This window comes from Rhinolophus sinicus, linkage group LG13, assembly GCF_036562045.2.
Source record: "Rhinolophus sinicus isolate RSC01 linkage group LG13, ASM3656204v1, whole genome shotgun sequence".
Taxonomy (NCBI): domain Eukaryota; kingdom Metazoa; phylum Chordata; class Mammalia; order Chiroptera; family Rhinolophidae; genus Rhinolophus; species Rhinolophus sinicus.
The window spans coordinates 12903424-12926112 of record NC_133762.1 but is presented as its reverse complement, the minus strand read 5'-3'; the positions used below and the strand labels follow the sequence as shown (position 1 = coordinate 12926112).

The 22689-nt window shown below is 42.7% G+C and overlaps 1 protein-coding gene across 2 annotated transcripts in view; it reads left to right on the top strand.

The window, feature by feature from the left end:
- Positions 1-22689, top strand: part of CRTC3 (CREB regulated transcription coactivator 3) — a 78510-nt gene that overhangs the window by 35881 nt on the left and 19940 nt on the right. For both annotated transcript variants that reach the window (XM_074318253.1, XM_019716109.2), the window contains exons 3-6: positions 11618-11737; positions 17959-18020; positions 19383-19445; positions 21653-21753. In XM_074318253.1, the coding sequence (XP_074174354.1) occupies positions 11618-11737; positions 17959-18020; positions 19383-19445; positions 21653-21753 (346 nt within the window). The remainder of the gene's footprint in view (positions 1-11617; positions 11738-17958; positions 18021-19382; positions 19446-21652; positions 21754-22689) is intronic.

Sequence of the window (22689 nt, the reverse complement as noted above, 5' to 3'; positions counted from 1 at the left end):
GGCTGTCATTACTTCAAGGTTTCTCACGCGTTCACTTGTATTTTTAACCCATACTTTATTCTAATACTATTATTACTTTGGAATTAATTTTGATGTGAAACTTGAGACAAAGATCCTACATTTTCCTCTATGGCAAACCTATTGTCTTAATTCTCAAATAACTTATTTATTAATATGGTCCTTTCTGGGTTTTTTTTTGTTGTTGTTGTTCCATTGATACGACTGTCTAGTTCTCTGTCAATTTCCACATTATTATAGTTTCTATAGCTTTATACTATGTTCTTTGACTATAATTTTAGTTATTTTTTTGAATACATATAAATGTTTATATTCATGTGGTTCAAGAATAAAGAGAAAAGAGTATGCAGTGAAAAATATCCCTTCCATCTCTATCCTAGTCACCCAGTTCACTACCCACAGGCATCCAGTGTTGTCATGTTTGTTTATTCTTTCAGGGATATTTTATGTAGATATCAGCAAATGTGGCTGTCTAATCCACTTCACCCCACCCTTTCTTTACCCAGGAGGTAGTTAACCATACATGTTTCCGTATCTGCTTTTTTCACTTAGAATATCTTAGAGATCTTTCCTTATCAACTCTCAAAGAATATGCTTTTTTTGTTTTTGTTTTGAGTACACAGTATCCTATTTTATGGATTTATCACAATTTATTTAACTAGCTCCCTATTGATTAACATTTACAGACTTTTTAAAAATATACAAACTATGTTTCAATGGACAATCTTATACACATAATACACATACAGTTTTATACACATGCAGGTATAGCTGCGAGAAAATATTCTAGAAGTGGAATTGCTAGGGCACTGAGTATATGTATTTATAGTTTTGATAAATAGTGTCAGTTTGCCCTCCATAGAAATTGTACCATTTGACTTCCTTACTTGTTTGTCCACGTCCTCCCTAGCTCAGTGTTTTTATCAAACTGATTTTTGTCAATCTTATAGATGAAAAATCATGTTTTTGTGTAGTTTTAAATTTCATTTTTCTTATTATGACTAAGGTGCATTTTTTTCTCTGTGTTTATGAATCATTTGTGTTATCTTTACTATGAACAATTTGTTCATATCTTTTGCCCTTGATTCTTTTGAATACTTGATCTTTCTAATTTTTAAGACCTTTAATTGTGATCTGAGTTGTAAACATTTTCCCAATTTGTCATTTGTCTTTTTCTTCATGAGTTTTTTTTCCCCCAGTGCAGACATTTAAATTTTTTTTTTTTATGTGTCAAAATGTACTGTTTTTTTAATGGCTTCTTGTTTTTTTGTCATGCTAAAAATTCTTCTCTTTGTTTCTTGTAATACTTTGTGCCTTCATTTTTAGGTTTAAAATCTTTGACTCATCAGGAGCTTAGCTCCTCTAAGATGTGCAACATGAATTTGACTTATTTTTTTATTCAGTTTATTAGCCAGTTGTCCTAGCACTGTTTATTTAATAATCATCTTTTCCCACTAATTTGAAATGCTGCTTCTATCATATACTAGATTCCCACACATGTTTATGTTTTGAGACTTACTATTCTCTTTTATTGACTTATCTATTCATACAAGAGAGCCACACTATTTTAACTGACTATTATCTATAGCTTTATATTACATTTTAAAATTCTGGTAGGGTTAATTCATTCTCATGCTTTCCAGTGATTTTTTTTCCAGTCTGTTCTCGCATGTTTAGTTTTCCAGGTGAACTTGAAAATCAGTTTGTTAGGATCTTTTTTTAAAAAAAAATTCTGTTATGACTGGATTTTATGCAGCTGAGTGATATGATCAGATTCGTGTTTTAGGAAGATTACTCTGATTGCAGTGTGCAAACTGGGTTGGAGGAAACAAGATTAGAGACAAAAAGGCCAGTTACAAGGTTGTTGCAATAGCCCTGGGTAGAGTGGGTAGATGCGGAATTGACGAGAGTAGTGAGGGGTTCAGGTCAGAATGACCAGACTTGGCCATGCCTGTGATACAGTGGGTGGGGGAGGAAGCGCTCGAGGATGACCCCCAAACTTCCGGGGTTAGGCAGTTGGGTGGTGTTATTCCCGGAAATTCGAAACACACAAGATAAGGCTGGTTTGGGAGGAAGATGACAAATTCACTTCTGAACATGTTGAGTTTGAAATGCCCGCAGGCAGTCCTAGAAGAGTTGGCCGGTGGGCTGTTGAATATACAAGTCTGAAGCTTTGGAGAGAGATGTGGGCTGGGGATAGAGTTGTATGACAGAGCCCTGAAGAACCCCAGCATTTAAAGGGTGGTCAGGAGCTTCAGGAGTCTGCAAAGAAGACTGGAAAGAACATACAGAGAGGTAGGAGGAAAACCAGGAGAGCTTGGAGTCATCGCAGCCAAGAGAAGAATGTTTTCAAAAGAGAGTGACTTGTCAGTAAATTTAGATGCTGCTCGGAGGTCAAGCAACCAAAGAGCTGAAAAGGTCCAGTTCGATTCAGGGAAGGAAAGTCCACAGTTAGCTCGGGGAGAGAAATTTCTGTGGAGTAAAGGGGTAAGCGGGAGTTGAGGAAGTGGTTGGGGCAACTCCGCCATCATGGAGCTTGGCTGTGAAGAAGAGAAGACACTCGTACTAGGAGGAGACGATGCATCAAGTTACAGTTAGCCCCCCGCCCCCCATGAGAGAGGCTGGGCTGTGGGTAAATGCACAGGGAAGAGCTTTGTGATCTGGCCTTTGAGGCCCAGGTAATGCTGACGTGGGTATGGGGCTTGGAGAAATGGGCCGACAGAAGCTGCCTGGAAGAGAATAATCCATCACAGTGTTGGCATATGTTCTCTGATGGTTTTGACTTTTAATTTTGTTGAGTTTTCTAATATTTTTGTTTGGCCATTTTTATATTTTGAGAATTTAGAGAAAGAACTTATAAGAAATTGGAATGAGGCTTAGAAATTTAATGGAGATTAAGTTAAAAAGCAAAGTACAGAGCAGTGTGTTAGTTTTCTACCATTTGTGTGGGGGAAAAAGGAGCAGAAAAAATAATATAGTCATATTTGCTGGGTGTGCATCATCAGTATTTGGAAAGAGTCACAAGAAACTAATAATCTGGTTACTCACTGGGAGATGGGAACTGGATCAAAGGGGAACAAGAGATGGAGGTTGCCTTTTCACTGTCCATCTTCACACTTTTTTGTTTGTTTTTTTCAAGGAGGGCGCAGCTCACAGTGGCCCATGAGGGGACGGAACCGGCAACCTTGGTGTTATCAGCACCACGCTCTAACCAACTGAGCTAACCGTCCACCCCCATACTTTTTAAGAATGAAAAATAGTTTTCAGATAATTTGATCTAAGATGTTGGTTATCCTTAAAAGTAAGGGTTCTGGCAGACCCTGAATTTTCTTAGTCACTGATGGCTCTGAGTGTCTGATTTCTCTGGTCTTCCACATCTGAGAACCACTGAGAAGCACATTCTGGCTTTGCGCCTGGAAGGTGTGAGTCTGTCTTTTCTCCACTCTTCCCCACTGGGGACCAGCAGCCCTGGGGACGTGGGCAGTCCTGATCTTGGGTCAGGGAAGAGGATAGTGGCCTGGACTGGCACGTCCAGGCCCTCTTAGCCACAGCTTGACCAAGTGGCCCATTAAATATTCTGCACCCAGTTAATTTCACCATGGGTAGGGTGGGGAGGGGCCTCTTCTACAATTCAGCTCAGTTCTGACACTGCCTATGGGGAGATAGCATCAGACGCCAGTGCTTACAGGCTCAGCTCTGCACACACAGATGCCAGTTCCAAGTCCAGGTCCCGGGTTACCCACAGCTTCTGTCCGACTTGGCTTTAAATCTGAGGTTCCCATGCATGTTTACCGTGTGTGACAAAAAGATACGATAATGGCTACAGCCGAACATCCCGATGAAGAGATGCGCAGGGCATGGTACGTGGGAGAGGATGAGCTTCCCTCACCAAGAGCGCCACTCTCCCCAAATCGCCATGAACCCCATCCTTTTGGGGTTTTATGGAGGCATCATTACATAGGCACAATTGATTAAATCATAACCCATCCAAAGGAGGGTCCTGGCAGCTCCCACCAGCTCTGAGTGGTTGGTTTTCCCTCCCCTGTCTGTAGGCAGAGATGGACACTTGCAGATAAAAAGGAAAGGCTTCCTCCTTAGGAGTCTTGCCAGTTGTTCTGTTTGGTTGGCAAAAGGAATGCCAAACCAACTCAGAGTCTCCAAACAAATACCCAGACTCATTTGCAGTTTTACCTCAAATTTAAAGGAGAACGTGGTCCCACGGACCTATTCTTCCACTTTTGGTAGCTTGCTTCCTCATGGAGAAGAATGAACTTACAATGATGAATTTTTAGAAACCTCATCTGGGCAGATTCCCCCAAGGACATTAACAGATCAGCCATAGGGAAAACATCCCAGAAGCGTGGCTGTATGACCGAGGGGTGGCCTGCCTGGGAAAATTGTGGTTCCCATCTCCGGCGGGGCCTCGTGGAGGCTGGATGGTCATGGGCGAGGATGCTGCAGAGCTGATTGGCCGGCCTGTAGGGTGTTCCTAATGCTTGTGACTATGAATCCGACGGAACAGGACACTGTGTGTGCCTCTTCATAAGCAAATAGCCAGATGAAAAAGTACCCTAGGCTCTTCTAAATCGAAAACAGGATGTCCATTTTTTTTTCTTAACATGCTTTATTTAGAATTGCCATGTGCTGTTATATCTAAATATTCCAGGTTATTTCATTCCCTCCAGAAACATTTTCTCTCTCTTAAGATACTTTTCTAGTTATTTGTAAAATTATGTATTTATTTGTCCTTTAAAGTCATGTGGACAAAAGATTTTTAGTAGCACTTTTTCCTGTCCGCATGGTAGAAAACTTAGTCTTCATGTCTTTTTTTTCCATGTCTATAGAAGCTGCTGGGTTAAAGCTAAAAAAAAAAGCTACCTTTAATTAATTACAGTCATAATTTTAATTGTAAAAAAAATCAAGCATTTTATTTGGAAATTTAAAATGTACCCAAAACTAGAGAATGGAATAACGAACCCCCTTATACTCATCACCAGTTTCAAAAATATTTTCCAATTTTATTGAGATATAATTGACATATAACATTGTATTAGTTTAAGGTATGCAACATAATGATTTGCTGTATGTGTATACAGTTGATCCTTGAACAACATGGGGGAATAGGGTCCCGACACCCATGCAGTTGAAAATCTGCATATAACTTTGGACTTCTAAAAAGCTTAAGTTGTCCCTCAGTATTTACGGGGGGTTGTTTTCAAGACCCCCAAAATCCATGGATGCTGAAGTCCTCTATATAAAATGGCGTAGACCAGTGTATACAGTCAGCCTTCCACATCCGCAGACTCCCAACTGTGGATCAAAAATAGTACAAGTATTTCTTGAAAAATAAATCGCGTGTAAGTGGGCCCATGCAGTTGCAACCCGTGTTGTTCAGGTGTCAGTTGTATTGTGAAATGGTTGCTACAATAAGTCTAGATAACATCCATCACCTCACAAAGTTACAATTTCTTTTCTTGTGATGAGACCTTTTAAGATCTACTCTTCTAGCCACTTTCAAATACACAGTACAGTATTGTTAACTATAGTGGCCTTGTTGTTCATTACATTCCCAGAACTTTTTTATCTTAAAACTGGAATTTGATACCTTTTGGCCACCTTCACCCACTTCCAGCACCTGCAATAATTTTCAACATTTTGTGATTTTGTTTCATCTATCCCCCGCCTTCCGTTTTTTTTCTAATTCCGATTTACTGATCTCTTTTAAATTCAGTGAAAGGTCTTACCAAGTTCAATCCCAGTGGTGTACTGGTGTGATTCAGATTGCAAGGAGACTGAAAGGAAAGAAGGGCATAAAGGCAGGTGATGGGACAAGGCTAGGGGTCAGGAGCTTTGATTCCTTTCCTACTTGACCCAAACCACCTACTTGACCCTCCTGGCCTGTGAGGACACCTTAGGCCTTGCTCTGTTGGCCAGTTTCCTGTTTAACCTGCCTCTAGGCCAGGCTCCTGCCCTGCCCTGCCACTGCTGAAGTCTTAGCTCAAAAAACCCGATTCTTCCTTTCCGCACTTCCTCTCCATCATTCTGTCATCACCATAAGACGCAAATCAGCTTTTTCTGGAGGAAATAAATGGGCAGCCCCATTTACCCACATCCAGTTTCTCTAGCCGTGATCTTATTAGCAAAGTTAAAAGGGGAACAGCACTCAACAGACGGCTTCTCTCTCCACGGAACACATGCACCAGGCAGGAAGGTGGGGGTGGGGACAGGCAATTTAAAACTTCTACCTCTGTGTGGGCTTGTGTGGCATTTCCTGGAAAGATAGTAATATGCTGTTAGGCTTGGGGTCTGCGTTAACCCTTGCAATGCCTGTGCCCATCCCTGAGGATTTGAAGTTGAAATTATTCATTTTATTATGGGAAATTTTAGCTACCAACAAAAGTAGAAAGAATAGAATAACAAGCTCCCATATAGCCGTCGCCAGTTTCAGTAATTATCAACATTTTGGCATTTAAAATTTTTGATCACGCATCCTAGTAATATAGTTTTGTATCCCTGATCCAAGTATGTGTGTGTGTTCATAAATTATGTATACATACCACTCTACTGTTAAATCATATACACAAAAAATAGAAAACTAAGTGGAAACAGAGCTTCTAATGTCTTCTCTCTACCCTATTCACATCCTGTATACCCCCTGGGGGGCATACACTGTTCGTAGCCCAATGACTTAGAAACATAATAGTAATTCACCCAACATGTATTGGAACCTGCTGTCACAGGCACTGTGGGTGCTGGGAGGACAGTGCTGGGTCAGGATGAGGGACGGGGCTTGCTGCTGCAGCCACTGGGTCCGCGAGTGTCACCCTGACCTCCCCTGCTGAGAAGCATACGTGAGCACCACTTTCTCATCCGCCTCTTTTTGCACCAGAGCCCCCCTAGCATGAACTCTAGACCCCGCAGTCTGAGCATGTTTCATGCTTTATTGTTCTCTTATTTTGACAGATTATTTAGCCTGGCCCTCCGAGATCATTTTGATTGCTTTGATTTGTGTGTTTGAACTTTTGCTGCCTTAAAAAACAAACAATTTTCTCTGTCATTCTTTAAGAGTCATCTTTCAGCTTAGTGTATCTTCTTAACTTTACTTCCCTTTTACCTTTCATTTAAAAATAAGGACTAGGAAGGGGCAACAGAGGGACATGGTAATGGTCCAGGTCTCAAGTTGGAAGGTTGGGTGCCAGCACCTTCTCAGGTCTGCTTGCTTTTCATAGCCTCTTTTCCTCTTTACAGCAGGACTCACGCAGTCCTTTGGAGAAGACTGGATCCCAGATTCAGTTGCTCATAAAAGGCATCGTCTCCATGCTTCAAAAAACAAAACTAAACAAAAAACAAACTACCCACTCAGGTGATTCAGAGGCTCTGAGGCTCAAATTTCCCTGCAAGATTGGAAGAAGACGAGCCCTAAGATAGTGTAGTCCTGGCCGACTCCTGGGAGAAAAGCCTTGCCTTGTTCCCAGAAGCCGTGAGCCTGACAGGAGATTTATGAACTCAAGACCTCACCCTCTGGCGTGTATAAGCACCAGCTCCTGCCCAGGTCTGACACCGCAGAGGGCAAAGGAAGAGGGTGGGGCCTGCAGTCAGGGAGGGCTGGAAGGCGTAGGCACGTCTGACCCTGGAGATTTATAAAGTATTTTGAATTTCTCTTTAAGTTTTTTTTTTCTTTTTTGATGGTAGTATAATAGAGTCTGTAACCAAGCTATGAAATCCTTTTTATTTTGCTCAATTTATAAGGTAGAATTAAACAGTCCATTTAACCCCAAGGCAGTGAATTAATAGCCTCTTCTCTGTTGTGGGCAGGTCTTCACAGCTCCCTCTCCTCATCATGAGAACCAAAGGAGGTGCTGGTTGTGGCTGGAATGATCTCCAGCTGGGTTCCCAAGAGAGGCACAGTTGTCCCTTTGTTAGACTTGCCCTTTTAAAAAGAGAGGGCCTATCACATCTTCATGACTTTTTACTTATGTACAGGCCCTGCAAGCTCCAGGAACCTGCCTTCCTCCTACACCTTCCCCAAGAAAAATGTATTCGATACTAGGGGCCAGTCTTTCACACATTTACCAAGAACTAAAGAAGAAAACTAAAGAAGAAGTAAGCATTATAATGGCCAAGCTGGAGGTCCTGTAGAGCAAACTATTGAGTAGAAGTGTGACCTCAGAGCCAGCCAGGCATTAACTCAGCCTCTCTACCACCTTTCCGTCCTGGTAAACTTGCAGCCAGTCTCCTCTCCCACCTGAGCTCTACTGTGGAGGGGAGAGCAGATGAGGACTGAGATATATACAGGATTGAGAATGGCCACCCCCTGAATGAGCACCCCCTGTTTGAGACAGGACATTTTCATGGCAGAAGGAAAAGAGTATGAGAGTTTCTGTTTGGACAAGATGTACATTATGTTTGCTCGTGAGCCATTGGCCAAAGAAAGTCACAAGGCCCTGCCAATGTTCTTTTCAGCCATTTATCCCAGGCTGCAGCTTTCAGAGGTGACATGGCGTGCACGGCAGGTGGATGCTAACAGGTCTCCGTCCCTTGGGGGAGACTTTGGGAGGCTCAGAATGCTGAGAAGCCCCCACTCCAGCTGTCCACAAAAGGACTCTGTAGGGTGGCCTCACTTTTAACAAGATGCGTCCCAGTGTCAACCGCCTGGATATCCATCCTCCTTCTAATGCCCAGTGTTTTAGTCAGCTTGGGTTCCGTAACAGAATACCACAGAGTAGGGGCCTTAAACAACAGAAATTTATTTTCTCACAGCTCCAGAGGTTAGAAGTCCAAAATGAAGATGTCAGCAGGGTTGGTTTCTGGTGAGGACTCTCTTCCTAGCTTGCAGACGGCTGCCTTCTTGCTGTGTCCTCACACGGCCTCTCCTCTGCTGTCTCTTCCTCTTCTTATAAGGACAGTAGTCCTGTTGGATTAGAATGCATCCTCTGACTTTATTTAACATCAGTTACCTCCTTAAGGACCCCATCTCCAAGTACAGTCACGTGGAGGGTTAGAACTTCAACCTGTGAATTTTGGAGGATACAATTTAGTTTGTAAGATCCAGTATCCCTGGGCTAAGGCAGCTTTCACAATACCTAACTCAGTGTTCTCAACAAGCCTGCAAGGAGTTATCAGCATCATCGTTTCCACTTGGCAGATAAGGAAGATGAAGTCATTTCTTAGGAAGTGGAGGATCACGGACTGGAACTGATTTTTTTACTCCAAATCACGTGTTCTTGAACTGCAATATTGGAATGGTGGCCTTATAAACATTAAAAATGAAATACTGCACACTCACTGAATTCATAACTGTAAGGATTATGTAATATATAGAAAAGTGTTCACAAAATAATGTTAAATACAACGGTAGATCACAAAAATATATGTTCTCCAGGCCTAAGGGTACAACCATGTAAAAACTATGGGTAAACTTGAAAGGAACAGAAAAAATGAAGTACTTGGACTTCAGGGTGGCAGGGTTTTCTTTCTTTCTTTCTTTCTTTCTTTCTTTCTTTCTTTCTTTCTTTCTTTCTTTCTTTCTTTTAAGTTGACTTAACAAATACATTTTTAAATAACAGAATTTTAGCTCTAGCAAGCACGAGAAGTTGGATGTTGGTAGAAACACGAGACTCATGTGTCCATTTGTCATTAGCTCTTTTGGGACCCAGAGACTTAGGCGTACCAAACACCCTACTGGCTGGCAGGCTCCTTCCTCTGAAACCTCCTTCAGCGCCAGTGTCCCTGACCAGACATTTGCTCTAACTCATTTGATGAGCAAGGCGGTTCCCTGTGAATTGAGACGGCTGAAGCCAAATACAGTTTGGAAGAAGGTCAGCTACTACAGGACAGAGTTGAAATTGGGCTGCAGTGAGGAAGAAAAGTAAATATCAAAGGCAAGCAAAGACTGTCCCCCAAAAAACTGAGTCCAAGCAGTACAGGATTGGCACCAGCAGGGGTTAATGCAAAAGCGGCAAGTGTACATAGCAAATATGTGCGTAATAGGGACTCTAGAAGACATTCCAAAGCTTTCTAGAGACCCTCAGCCCTACCCCTGTAGGCTGGTCTCCAGGAGCCTGGTCTGGCAGTAGTTGTGCTGTATGTTATGTGTCCAAGGACATTTACTTTACTGTGGTGAATATATGACTATTACCAGAGAATCCTCCCCTTTTCCTTTATCCTGGAACGAAGTCATCTGTCTCTTAAACTCGTGTCTACTTTTTAGACAGATTTGCTAATAAAGCGTGCTGTGCATCCTCTCGATTACGAAGGTATTTCATGTGTCACTAGAATAGTGTGCTCTGTCGTCTGAGGTCCACATCCAGCTTCCTCACAGTGGACATTTTTCTCCCAGGCCCAGACATTATTCCTTATTAAGATCTCTGTGTTTTAGGAGCTAATGGATTTAGATTATAAAAACAGATTGAAACTGTTACACTAAATTAGCCCAGACGTTTTATCAGACCACTCAGGAGAAAAAGGAGTAATTCCCAAATCCAATATGAGAAAATCCATATGTTTAACAAAGGAAAATGAGTGATCAATTCTTAGCTAAAGGATCCCTATAAAAACATATTCCAGCAAAGGATTCCTTTCATAGTAAGCGAGCTATTTTACATATGATTCAATTTAACTAAAAGAAAGAGTGTTCATATATTTCACTAACACATCTCTCTGTATGCAGCGTGCATACACATTGCCCCATTATTTGAGCTGTAACGGTCCAGCCGAGGATTTGCTCTCTGACAGCGAAAAATGTTGTCCTTTATGATGCCATTCTCAAAAATGAAGAATATACCCCAAGCACCCCTTAGCAAAGGATTTTGGATTTACTGACCATAGATAGATTCATCGTGAATTTCTGTGTACTTTCATTTGTGCCATTTTGGAAATAACGAGATACATGTTTTCCACTTGTATTTAGCGCATATTCCTTTTCTCTTCTTCACTTGGGTTACAGACTCAAATGTCTGACCCAATGAGTCAATAAAGTGGTCTGGTGTTAGAATTAGGAGCCTGAGAGTGGGCGTCCCACTTACAGAGAGCAGCCACTCAGTGTCAGCCCATCGCTGCCATGTGGGACCAGTGTGGCCAAGAGTTTTGACTGTGTACTGGAAGTCCCTGAGGATGGATTTTTAAACATTGTCAATTCAATCGAAATTTTAAAAAGAAACTGTACAGAACAAATAGTCCCCAGTCAATAGCTATCGCATTGTATTTCTGACACTGTATCTGTGTTTCTGGACAGGTATCCAGTTTATTCTGTCTTAAATGTACCTCATTTACATTTCAAGTATACTTCCTAGTTTCTGGGATTTGATATATGAATCCATAGTCCCCTGATTCTCCACCGCCAAACTCTGACAATTCTTAATATATAATTCTTTCAGCTCTCATCTTAACACACTGAAGACTATTTTTAATTATTCTATAACTACAGAAATGGCTCTGTGTGCTACATTATTTTATTTAGCTTGACTCAGGCACAGTCATACACATATACAGACATACAGTAAAATTACAAAATCAGTCTTGACCTTTGTTGTGTTATCAATTGTTGTCCTAGTGGCAACGTCATGGTCACAGGCCAACTCTTCTTCCCTTCTCTCTGCAGCCGTCATTTCATCAAGCTGACAGCTTGCGGGGAACCCGCCACCACGGGCTGGTGGAAAGGCCATCCAGGACGCGCTTCCACCCCCTTCACCGAAGGTCTGGGGACAAGCCAGGACGACAGATATCCTTTCTCATTGTCTGAAGAGAGGATACGTTTTGAAATGTTTGGAAGGTTTTCAGGATTTATCTTCTCTGCAATTCCTCTTTGGCCTCAAAAATCTTCATTTTATCTGATGAATGGAGGCAATAAAAAATAAGTGAGTTGGAAACTAGCAACATCTCTGCAGCCAAAAATTGGAAAGATCATGGTACGTGTTTACTTTATGAAAACATCAGTAAAGTTCACTTTAATGAAGTAACTGAACATAAACAACATGTAACTGCAAGGCTTTCTCAGCATTTTCTTGAGAAATCAGCAAGTTCAGAGTTAAACCTGACTTTGAATGAGCTTCGAGAAATTTAGTTTATCTAGCTAAAACAGATACACAGATATGTGATTTATTGTTATTTCTGTTGACTAGCTGACCTGCTCTTAGAACTTGCAGAAGACGTTTCATATGATTTTCTATTTATGGAGTTTCAAACTCAGTAAGTGACAACTAAAATATAAAGCTGGTATTTAAGAAAATTCTCGTACAATAATGTATCCTCCTATGCTGTTAACTAGGAATAAAGACACAGAGGTTGTGAATTCACCTGACAGTTTTAGTTGACCAGGCCTTACCAGGGGCTGAGGTGGGGTCCTCTGCTGGATGACCATCAGCACTGTGCCGAGGGCTTTGGGGGCACAGGAGGAGCTGGATTTTGTGGGAGAGGACATAGAATAAGCATAGAGGGGCCTGTCACTTCACTCTTCTCACACATGGAGAGAGGGAGGCGCTGAGAGGCGGGGTGAGTCTTACTGCTGAGCTGAATTCCTGGCAGTGATGGTCGAATTGGCTTCAGGAGCCTAGAAACCAGGAAGTGGGGGGAAGGGCGCTCATGTTGACTGAGCACCTACCCATGCCAGGCACTGTGCTGGGCAGCGTCGATGTCATTTCGTCTTGAAAACTCACTGAGCAGTTTATTGTTTTAACCCCAATTTTCCAGTGAGGAAACTGAGCGTCAGAGTTGCTTGCCTAAGATTCCAGTGCTGAGTTTGGAGGGGCCCTGATTCAGCCCAGGTCAAGCTGACTCTGGGCCTGGGCCCCCTCACTGCACCACACCATCTGCTCAGACGTGCCTGGGAGGAGTTGTGGGGGCACAGAGGAAGTGCTGCTTTTCTTGCCCTCAGGCTTCTTGCAGTTTTTCATGTATTTGGAGGCAAGGACCATGACCTCAGGGAACGTTTATTTGTTCCTCTCTTCTGCCCCCGGGGACCCACCACATTCAATCTACCGAGTACCCTGACTTCTGACTCATGTGGCCATTTTCAAGGAAAGTGAAGATGACAACTGATGTTGAGAATCCCTTTCTGGAATGTGTGATAACTTTTACATAGAATGCGAAAGGGAAAGGAGAATTGAGGCAATTCTTCAGTTAATTCACATACGTGACATATGTGTGGTACATCAAACCGTTCTCCAAATTGCTTGGAATTTTCAGGCAAAAGACTGTTTCTTTGCTTGATTTAACAATATATCTTTTTCTAATTTCTCAATTCCTCTTTCTATGTAGTTGTTCTTTCTAAATTTGTGTGTGTGTGTGTGTGTGTGTGTGTGTGTGTGTGTGTCTGTCTGTCTGTGTGTGTAGCTACCTCAGATCCTTTTTGCAGCAAGTGTAGTCTAAATATATACACATACTTGCAGCTTTTATAATGGAAGGAATACTTTGGAAGAGGAGGCATGTTCATTCGCCCAACGACTTACACACCTACTGTGTGAGGTACCATTGTAGACACCGCAGACATTACAATGAACATAGATGGTCCCTGTCCTCAGGTTGTTTATCGTTCAGTCCGAGAGGCAGCGAGGCGAGGACTCAGCCGCAGCAGTGTGGTGAGCTGCAGCTGAGACAGCTCGGGCGGTATGAGCTCATAGGAGGGGCGGCCTGAAGCAGTCCTGACAGGATGGAGACGGCATCTGGAGGAAAATCTGAGGTTTGAAGGATAAGAAAGAAGTAAGGGGATAGTGTGTTCATTTATTCAACAGATATTTCCAGAGTCCTTTCTCTGTATGAGGCACACTGTTCTCAGCACTGTGGACTCGGATGAATAGGACAGACGTGTCCCTGTCTTCTTGTGTTTACAGCCCTATGGGAAATGACAGATAGCAAAAAGTAAAACATGATTAAGGAAAATAATTTCAGTTGGCTGTAAGTGATGTAGAGAGGAAAGTAGCTGGGAAGGGAATGTTCCAGGCAGAGTCCCAGAGGGGAGACTACACTGTGTGTTCAGGGGACTCTGTCTCTTTTCAGGTAACATATTACTGACCTCAAATGTGGATCAACTTCTGAAAGCAATAGCAGAGCAGATCAGTTCTGTAGGCCGGCCAGCGGCCGGGGAGAAGAAGCAAAAACCCAGTTAGTATAGAGATAAATGAAAGTCGTTCAGCGACCAGTACAAGTCTTGTGATTCACAAATCACAAGCTGTCTCACTGTCTTCTCTTCTTAAACACCTAATTGGGACTGGACATCTGCTGACTCCAAAAATAGTTCTTTAGCGTAGGCCTGCTCATTAATGAACAGCGAGCGAAGTCCCTTCTGAGCAATCAAGAGACCATGAGCGCCCAGTAAAATATAAAAGTTGGATGATTTTATGTTGAAGATATTAATGTGTATGGGAGAACTTGAAGGAAGAGGGCTGTGAGTCTCTTTCTTTTCGTGCCTTCATCTGATTTTGAAATAATTTGCTTAAAATAGTTGCCTTTCACACTTGTATATTACCCCCTTAATGAAGTTTTATCGTTTGAAAGCATTAACACTGGTTTGAATCATTGTTAGAACAAAAAGAAAAAATGTGTTCAGAATTCTCTTGTGACAGCTGTTTCTTGGCCGGGGTGTTGTTTTAGAATGGGCAGACTTGCCTGCACCAGGGTTCAGCCCTATGATACAATGATCTCAGATGAAACGAACATTGTTTAACAAATATCCCAGCTTCTTCCCAGAGTGGGTAGCCGGGGAGATGCCATCTGCGGTGGGCGGCATAACCGCAGAGGAGGCTGGTGCAGTGGGCTTGGCTGTTGGCATGAGTGGCCCCCACAAGCAAAGACCAGGGCACTGGCTACTGGGGCTCTGCCTGGGCCTGCACTAAGGCCGAGGAGAGGCACGACCCATGAGAATTCCAAATAGGAGCTCTGCTGTCTTTCTGCAGCTGCTCACGTCTTCACCAGCCCTTCTCAGTCCTCACTCCAGGGCAGTTAACATGGACCCCAAATACTGTCTTGTTGAATTTCTGAACCGTTAACATAAGTTGACAGCAAATGTAAAAGTATCTCAGACCTATAGGTAATACATTGGAAAAGAAGGGAAAACACTGGTGAATGATAGCAAATGCCTTACTCTAAAAGAGAGGTGTTTTTAGAAAGAGTAAAATGAATATTTAGGAAATTTCTGATTTATATTCCCAAGAAGGTTTGAGAGTATACTGCATCTAGGAAACTAGTGTGAACACTCGTGAAGAGATGCCTTAAGACCTGCCACAGTTAGAAATGGCTTTCCTCTTTGGAATAGGCCTTGCTTTGATTCTTTTCATACAAGGAGATGAAAATGTGGGGACATCGGTTTATAGGACACTGTTTCTTTGAAGTACCTGGGCTGTTAACATTTGAGAAACACTGTACTATCCTTGGAGCTTCAGTTAATGTTAGGGCTCCGAGAAGCCCTGCAGTTGAGAAGCTTCTTATCTTTAACCCAAGGTTTCCAAAATTTATTTGATCACAAGACCCAGTTTTTACCTAACACCCATTAGAGATTTCCATCTCAAAAGACAAGGAAATGCTTGTTTTCCGTTTTAAGGAGAAAATATTCAGACTTTAAAAGTCCACATGCCACCTATTTGTCACTCGTGTGCTGAGGCAAACAGGAAAATATTCTCATATACGCGAAGACTCAGAAAGATCCCACTGAGACACTTCCCCTAACACTCGACTTTCAGATGTGCTCTAGCAGGACATAGTTGGAGGTAAAGGACAAGAGGAAGTAGAATGATGGTGAAGACATGGTTGAGAAATTACAAAGGAACCAAATTGTGACCCGTTTTATATATTAAATCTGACCCTGCCACTCATCTTGGTGGGTGGGTTCGATTAAGCAGATTCCAAGTTCACTTATCCCGCCAGCTGCATGGAAGGTCAGGCCTGCCCCACAGACTCGGACTCTGTTAGAACAGAGTTCCAGAAGGTAGGAGAGAAAATGGCAGGCCCCCAGGCAGGTGCGCTTACCACAGGGAACAGGAAGCCGAAAGAAGAACCCTCCGTGCTCACCACCCACGACGCAGGCAGCACAAAAAAGAGATGGGTGGAACTTCGGAGCTTCTGTGGCTCAGCGACCCCACCCTCGGGTAAACGGGCCAACAGATGTGCTGTCTTATCAACAGCAGAGCTACTCCCCTTCCTTTGGGGAAGAGTGAGTAAGAACTTTCCCTCTGACACTCCCGAGTAGGGAAGGAGTAAGAGTCCCCTCGTCGAAGGACTGACTGAGGCAGGAACGGGAGAGGGATTTTCCTCTGCAGGACTGCAGGGAGTTGGAGCAAGAATACACGGGGTTCACTGAGGTTCCCAACCTGGGCGAGCAGCAGGTGGATGGCGCCCTCCTTCAATATGATGGATTGTATGTAACATTAGCGTCAGAAAGATGAAAATGCTACCGTACCTCAACACTGAAATAATCGATGTTCGATCATTATATTCCTATTACCCTGCTGCGTTCTGATTTGTATTACCAGGGCCGGATAATTGGACTTGATGAATTCAAGGATGGAAGTTGTACTGAGCGAAGTGGTTAATTTCTGCTTCATGAAATTAAGCTTTTCTGGATAGAGATTCATCAAACTCTAAAGAAAAGAGAAAGACAGATACCCACAGGTTACAAGATTCAGGGCCTCCTGCCTCATGGCTCTGCCGACTAAAATACTGCTATGTTTTACCTCTGAGAGGGCCTTCGTATTTCTTTATCTTGTATTTTTATCACCTTTTCCTCTTCTGCCTCCTACTGTGGTCTCTTATCTGTACTTCATATAATTACGCCTAACAGTTAATGTTGAAGAAATGTCTCTCTTTTGAAAAATCTCTGTTTTAGTGTATTGATGCAGGTTCAGGTTAAGAAATAAGATAACTAGACACGACAAAATTAATACACAGAAAGCGGAACTTGTGATCATAATGCTCGGGCAAAGGAAACATTTCTCGCTGAGTGGTTAAGAGTTCATTAGTGGCCATATTTTATTGATGCCAGATTCTGTGTTTACCTGCAGTGGCCACCCAGCCTATGTGTAGGTCCTGTTTCCTTCCAAGCCCAAACACGACGGCTTCTTTTATAGAGAATCATTGATGATGTTTTAGCAGGAGAATAATACTAAAAATGTTTTAGAAGACTATTCTGTGGGTGTAATTACCTAAATTAACCAAAATGTCTCTACTGCACTCAGCATGTATAGCGCAGCGTCACGTTTGTTTCTCCACGCATCTGGAATATGTTCTCAGTCATGCTAGGCCCGCTGAAGAATGCGGAGTTTATAGAACAGAGGCCCTGACAACATAAGGAAGTTTGCGTTTCTCTGCAATCTAATGCAGCTCTCTTTTGGTCATAAGTAGCAAGAACCCTCCTTAACCTGAAAAAAAGAAATTTATTGGCTTTTGTCACCCAAGGGTTAGATCTAGGGCTTCATACAACAGCATTGAGACTCTGTACCTGCGAGATGCCACCTCTGTGTTGCTGTCATATGTAGGTAGGCTTTCACCACCCCAACTGGGGCAGCTGCTTTTTCTCCCCTCAAAAGCACTCTCTTTGGACCTGTTTGTGTCCTAAGCCCATCCGTGAACCAATAATTATTTCTAGGGAATAAGGCACTGTGACTAGAAGTACTAGGCCTGGGTACCTCCCGTGGGACAGGGAGGCCTGCATAGAATGACAGCGTTACCAGCTTTGGGTGGCATTGGAGGGAGTTCTTAAAAACAAGCGAGGCTAGACAGGCATAAAAAATAAGAAACATCCCGCATGAATCATGCAAAGACGGTGCTGGTTAGAAGATAGAGGAATGGACTTTCCAGAGGAAGCTGATAAGAGAAAGTGTGGAGGAAGAGCTGTTGGGTGTAGAGATGAAGATAAGAGCCAAAAACTCAGTTGTTTAACTCTCCACAAGTCCAGTGTCTTAATTCTGCTTCACCTTTTCATTATGTTTATTTTTCCTTTATTAAAAATTCTACTTTGATGGTAGTACTTTTGGAGCCAACTACTCCTCTCAGCCCCTGGATGAAAGCTGGCCAAGGTAAGCAAGCCATATTTTAAAGATATGATGGGCATGTGTTGTTTTTGGATGCTTTTACTTTATTTTATCAACCTTGAATGCTGTTTTAGAAATTTCTAATATAAAGCGTAGAATCTTGTTTTCTCTTATAAAACAAGCTTTTCATGTCTAATCATGGCTTATATGAAAATCTAAACTGAAAAGTTATTTAAATAAATCCAGAGCTTCATTTTTAAAACCATGCAGAAACACATTTGGAATACATTTACCAATGTGATACTCTGAGTTGGTGTTCTTATAGTTGAGACATGGAGAAATAGTTGCCTGTCCTCAGGTGTTTTAGTCCGCTGCTGAAAGGAACGTAAGCTTTGGTAAGCTCCCCAGATGGTAGTTTGCACAGTGGATTTGATTTAGGGTCTGTCTGAGTACTTTGGTATACAGAGGGCACATAATTTAAAAAACTGAGTGTTTTTTAGTACAGAGGGTAACAGCATGTAAAATTAACTGAAAACTATGTGTGCGGTATCATCTTCAAATCACCAGGTCAGATTTAGGAGGCATTTGAGTTGTGCGTACTGAAAATATGGAGCTCTCTGGGCTGAGATCTACTCTCCATCTGTTGTCTGGGCACGTGCTGCCCCGGTACTCACTGTGGGTCACGTGGGCAGGACCTGGGGAGGGCCGCGTGAGGGAGGGCTGGCCTACCTCAAGTAGGTTTTCAACTGCCTTCTAGAATCTTAGGACCCAAGGTTGTAGGATCAATGCAATACTTTCTCTTAAATCATAGAAAGATGATATTTTAAAATATCAAACTGATATTTTAAAATTTTATATCCAGGAAAAAATGTCTTATGCTTTTCAGGCATGAGGATTAGTTGGATGAATATTTTCATACCCTGGGTAACTGTACCGGTTACATTCCTCTTCACGGCCCTCTGTATGGGAATGCGACGGTTTTGCACCTAGGATCGCCCTGCACACACACTTGGGCTTTGTTAAGGGGTAACTTTTTTCCACATCTGAAGCAAGACCTCATGTCGCCTGGAGAGGAGTCGATCATAGATGTGAACCATTTCCCGAGGCATTCAAAGGTGCTTGTTCACCCCTCTTTTTTTAATCCCTTATATACCCAGCTTGCTAATCCCATTCTCATGGATTTATGGTAGTTTTTATCGTAGAAATCAGAAATCATAGAACTGGAGAGATCATTCAGTCTGATCTCATTTTAGTAATGATGAACAAAATGAGCATTTTGAAATGACTTTCCTCAGGCCGTGCAGAGAGGCGAGTGGAAGAGTCAGTTCTCACACCCAGGTCTGAGTCTCTCCTTCGCTTCCTGTGGATTGAACGACTTTTCTTTTTGTGTTATTGTGGTTTTTAAAGGCAGCAGCCTCCTTGGAAAGAAGAAAAGCATCCTGGGTTCAGGCTGACATCTGCACTTAACAGGTACGTGGGTTATTTCCTAGTAGAAATAACTTTTAAAGAACAATCCGTGTGATTGTCTTGATGTTCTCTGTCTGTTGTCCAGTTGCTGGAGGATGTTCATATCAGCTGTGTTTATATGAAGTGTTAAAAACCCCCAGACCTCCCACCATTTACTGAATGTCCACAGGGGACAGTATAGCGCAGTGTAAAAGCTGGGGTCTGGGGTGAGACTGGAGTTTGACTCTTACTGTGTGACTCTGAACAAGTTATTTGACTTCTCTGGGCCTTGGTTTACTCATCTAGAAAAGGGAGATAACAGTACTTAACCAAGGGATGGTTATGAAGAGTAAATAAGATACTACGTGGGAGGAAGGGTAAGTATTCAATGCGCGTTAGCTATTGTTACGATCACTTTGGGCCAGACTCTAGTGGTAAGTGTTCTACGTAGGTCATTTTTTCGATCCTAGTAACATCCTGTAAGAATGCAGTTTTTCTTCTGTTCTAAGAGGTTAAATGACTTGTCCAAGGCCACTTAGCTAATATGTGATGGAACCAGGATTAAAAAACAACAAGCGACTTTGTATAGTGCAAAATTGTAAACATAAACAGAAGAGAGAAGAAGAAGAGTTAAACCAAGTTCCTTGTGCCCATCTTTCAGCCTCAGTTCTTACCAGCATTCCGCCAGTCTTGTGTCTTCTCTGCCCCCCGCTTCTCACTCCCAGCCCACCACCGGCCAGATATAGTTTTTCACCTGTAACTATCTCTAACACTATAAGGCTGATAAGAACCTTTTAAAAAAAAACACGCATATCCACAATGCCATGATTACACTTAACAAAATTAACAATAATTCCTTAATATTATCTAATACCCAGTCTGTATTCAGATTTTCCTAGGGAGCACCCTTCTAGCTGTTAGCTGGGATGCGGACTGATTCATGAATTGCTTAATAAAGGATCTTCAAAGGAAAAAACAAACAAGCAGAAAAAAAATGTTTTTCCCCAGTTGTGTCTGCATTTGATGATATTTTCTTTTGAGTCTCTTTGAATCTGTAACGGAGTTGGAATTTGAGCCCAGGGCTCTCTGATCCCAGAGTCCATGCTCCTCCCTTTGTAACACGCAGGTTCTGAACTGCTTCTCCCTCGTCTGAACACAGCACAGCCATGGTGCACAGCCAGGCCACGCGGCTCAATGGCCACACAAGGCCATCGCCAGGAGCGGACCACAACGCAGCATTTTAGCGCAATTTGTAGTCCACAAGTTCTTTTTATGGCAGATGGTTTGACCCTTGGATGAGATAATGATCGTGTCTTAGCGACAAGGCTGTGTGAATTGGAGCTGTCTGGGGGAATTTCAGAAATATGCTATAGACCCGCGGTTCCTGAGCTTTTTGTCTTCGGACTCCTTTACAAACTTCAAAACCATGGAGGCCCTAGAGTGTTGGTTTATGTGGGTGTATCTGTTGGTATTTATCTATTGGTATTAGAAATTAAATTGAGAAATTTTAAAGAGCCACTTATTAATGAATTTTAAAATAGCAAAATAAAAATAATAAACCTATTACATGTTAACATAAATAACATTTTTTTAAGAAACAGAATTATATTTTCCCAAACAAAAATTTTACTGAGAAGAGCCATTGTTATACTGTTGACAAATGTGTTGAAGGTAGCTGAATTCTCTCCTTACACATTCAGTCTGGTGACATCACACGTCACATTGCTACTAGAAAACTCCACTGCGCTCGTCAGAGAACCAGAGTGAAAGGGCAGAGAACATTTTAGTATTATCTTGAAAGTCGTCTTGACCTGCGCTTGCCCTGAAAGGGTTTGAGAACCCTTTCGGTGGTCCTTCATGGAGGAGGGGTTATTGTCAGTGGAGAAAAAGCAAGTGCAGCCTCAGAGAATGTACTTGTCCGAGCGAGGAAGAGTGTGCAGGCCTTAGAGGAAGCCATGAGTCCGAGGCCCGCCTTGCTGAGATAGAGCATGATGCCATCAGCTTCAAGGTGTACGGCTGTGCGCGCACAGCTTACAATCATGTTGGCTGTGGGCGATCCTCAGGGGCTATTGTTGATGTGAAGGACTTCAGGGAGATCCAGCCCCTCGTTTATGGGTTATTGTAAGTGGATTAGCCTTCCCTTCTCTCCTGCTGGTCATTTTCAGCTAAGAATATTGCGTTTTCACTAAGGAAAAATGGATTTTCAGCCAGACTCTCTCTTCCCCCTTTAGGACCAATTCTGATTCTGCCCTTCACACGAGTGCTCTGAGCATCAAGCCCCAGGACCCCTATGGAGGAGGAGGCCAGTCGGCCTGGCCGGCCCAGTACCTGGGTAAGACACGCAGGCCCCTGCCCACAGCGGCTATGCTTTGTCCTCTAGGAGCTTCGGTGGTGTGTGCACTTGCCCAGCCTGGGAGTCTGCAGAGAAGATGCTCTCGGTGGGGAAATATGTGTATGTTCTCGATGAAATGAGAATGGAACTTATGCAGAGCAGCCGCGAACACACACTAGATGCTGACATCTAACCTGCACACGAAACAAGGCTGCCTTCCCGGGGGTTATAATCGAGTAGGAACAATGGTTTTGAATTATCCGTTCCACATGCCAGTCAATATTCCAGATTGACTCTTAGTCCATAGTCAGGTAGGACTTTGTGTTTGGTCTTGAAATAGGCGAATAAATCTTCAGCTAAGATGACACTAGCTTTTCTGGTGTCCTTTACTTTTTAGACAATTCAAAGCCTAAATAGTCTGTTCTTTCTGAGACAACAGTCCTGGTCTTATTTTCTTGCATATAGTAGGAATAGGATTTAGTAATAGCTTTTGCTGTATTTGTTCCCTTGGTGCAGTTCAGAGATGACCACATTTGCCTAAACAGGTGTTTTCTTGTAAAGTGTGAGATCTTTTGGAATCGGTTAGGGCCATCTAGCCATGTTTCCACACATGGGAAGAGGAGAGTAAAGCTAGCAGTTTTGTTGGAATTGGATATGGGCTAGAGAAGTGGGATACCTGGGGAGATGGAATTTTTTCGCTTCAGGATAAGTAGAGATGGGAGTAGATGAACAAAGCCTAAGAGAAGCAGAAACTGTGGTCAGTGGGGGCCTGTGAGTGCAGCAAGATCTTAGTCTTCCTGACTGAGAGGGAACCAGACTGATAGATTTTCACCCTGGAAGCCCCAATAAAGAGCTGCATTTCTGCCTCTGGCATTCCTTCGTTTGCGTTGCCCTCTGAGCAAAGTTTACTCTAGAAAGGGCCAAAGGCTTGAAGAG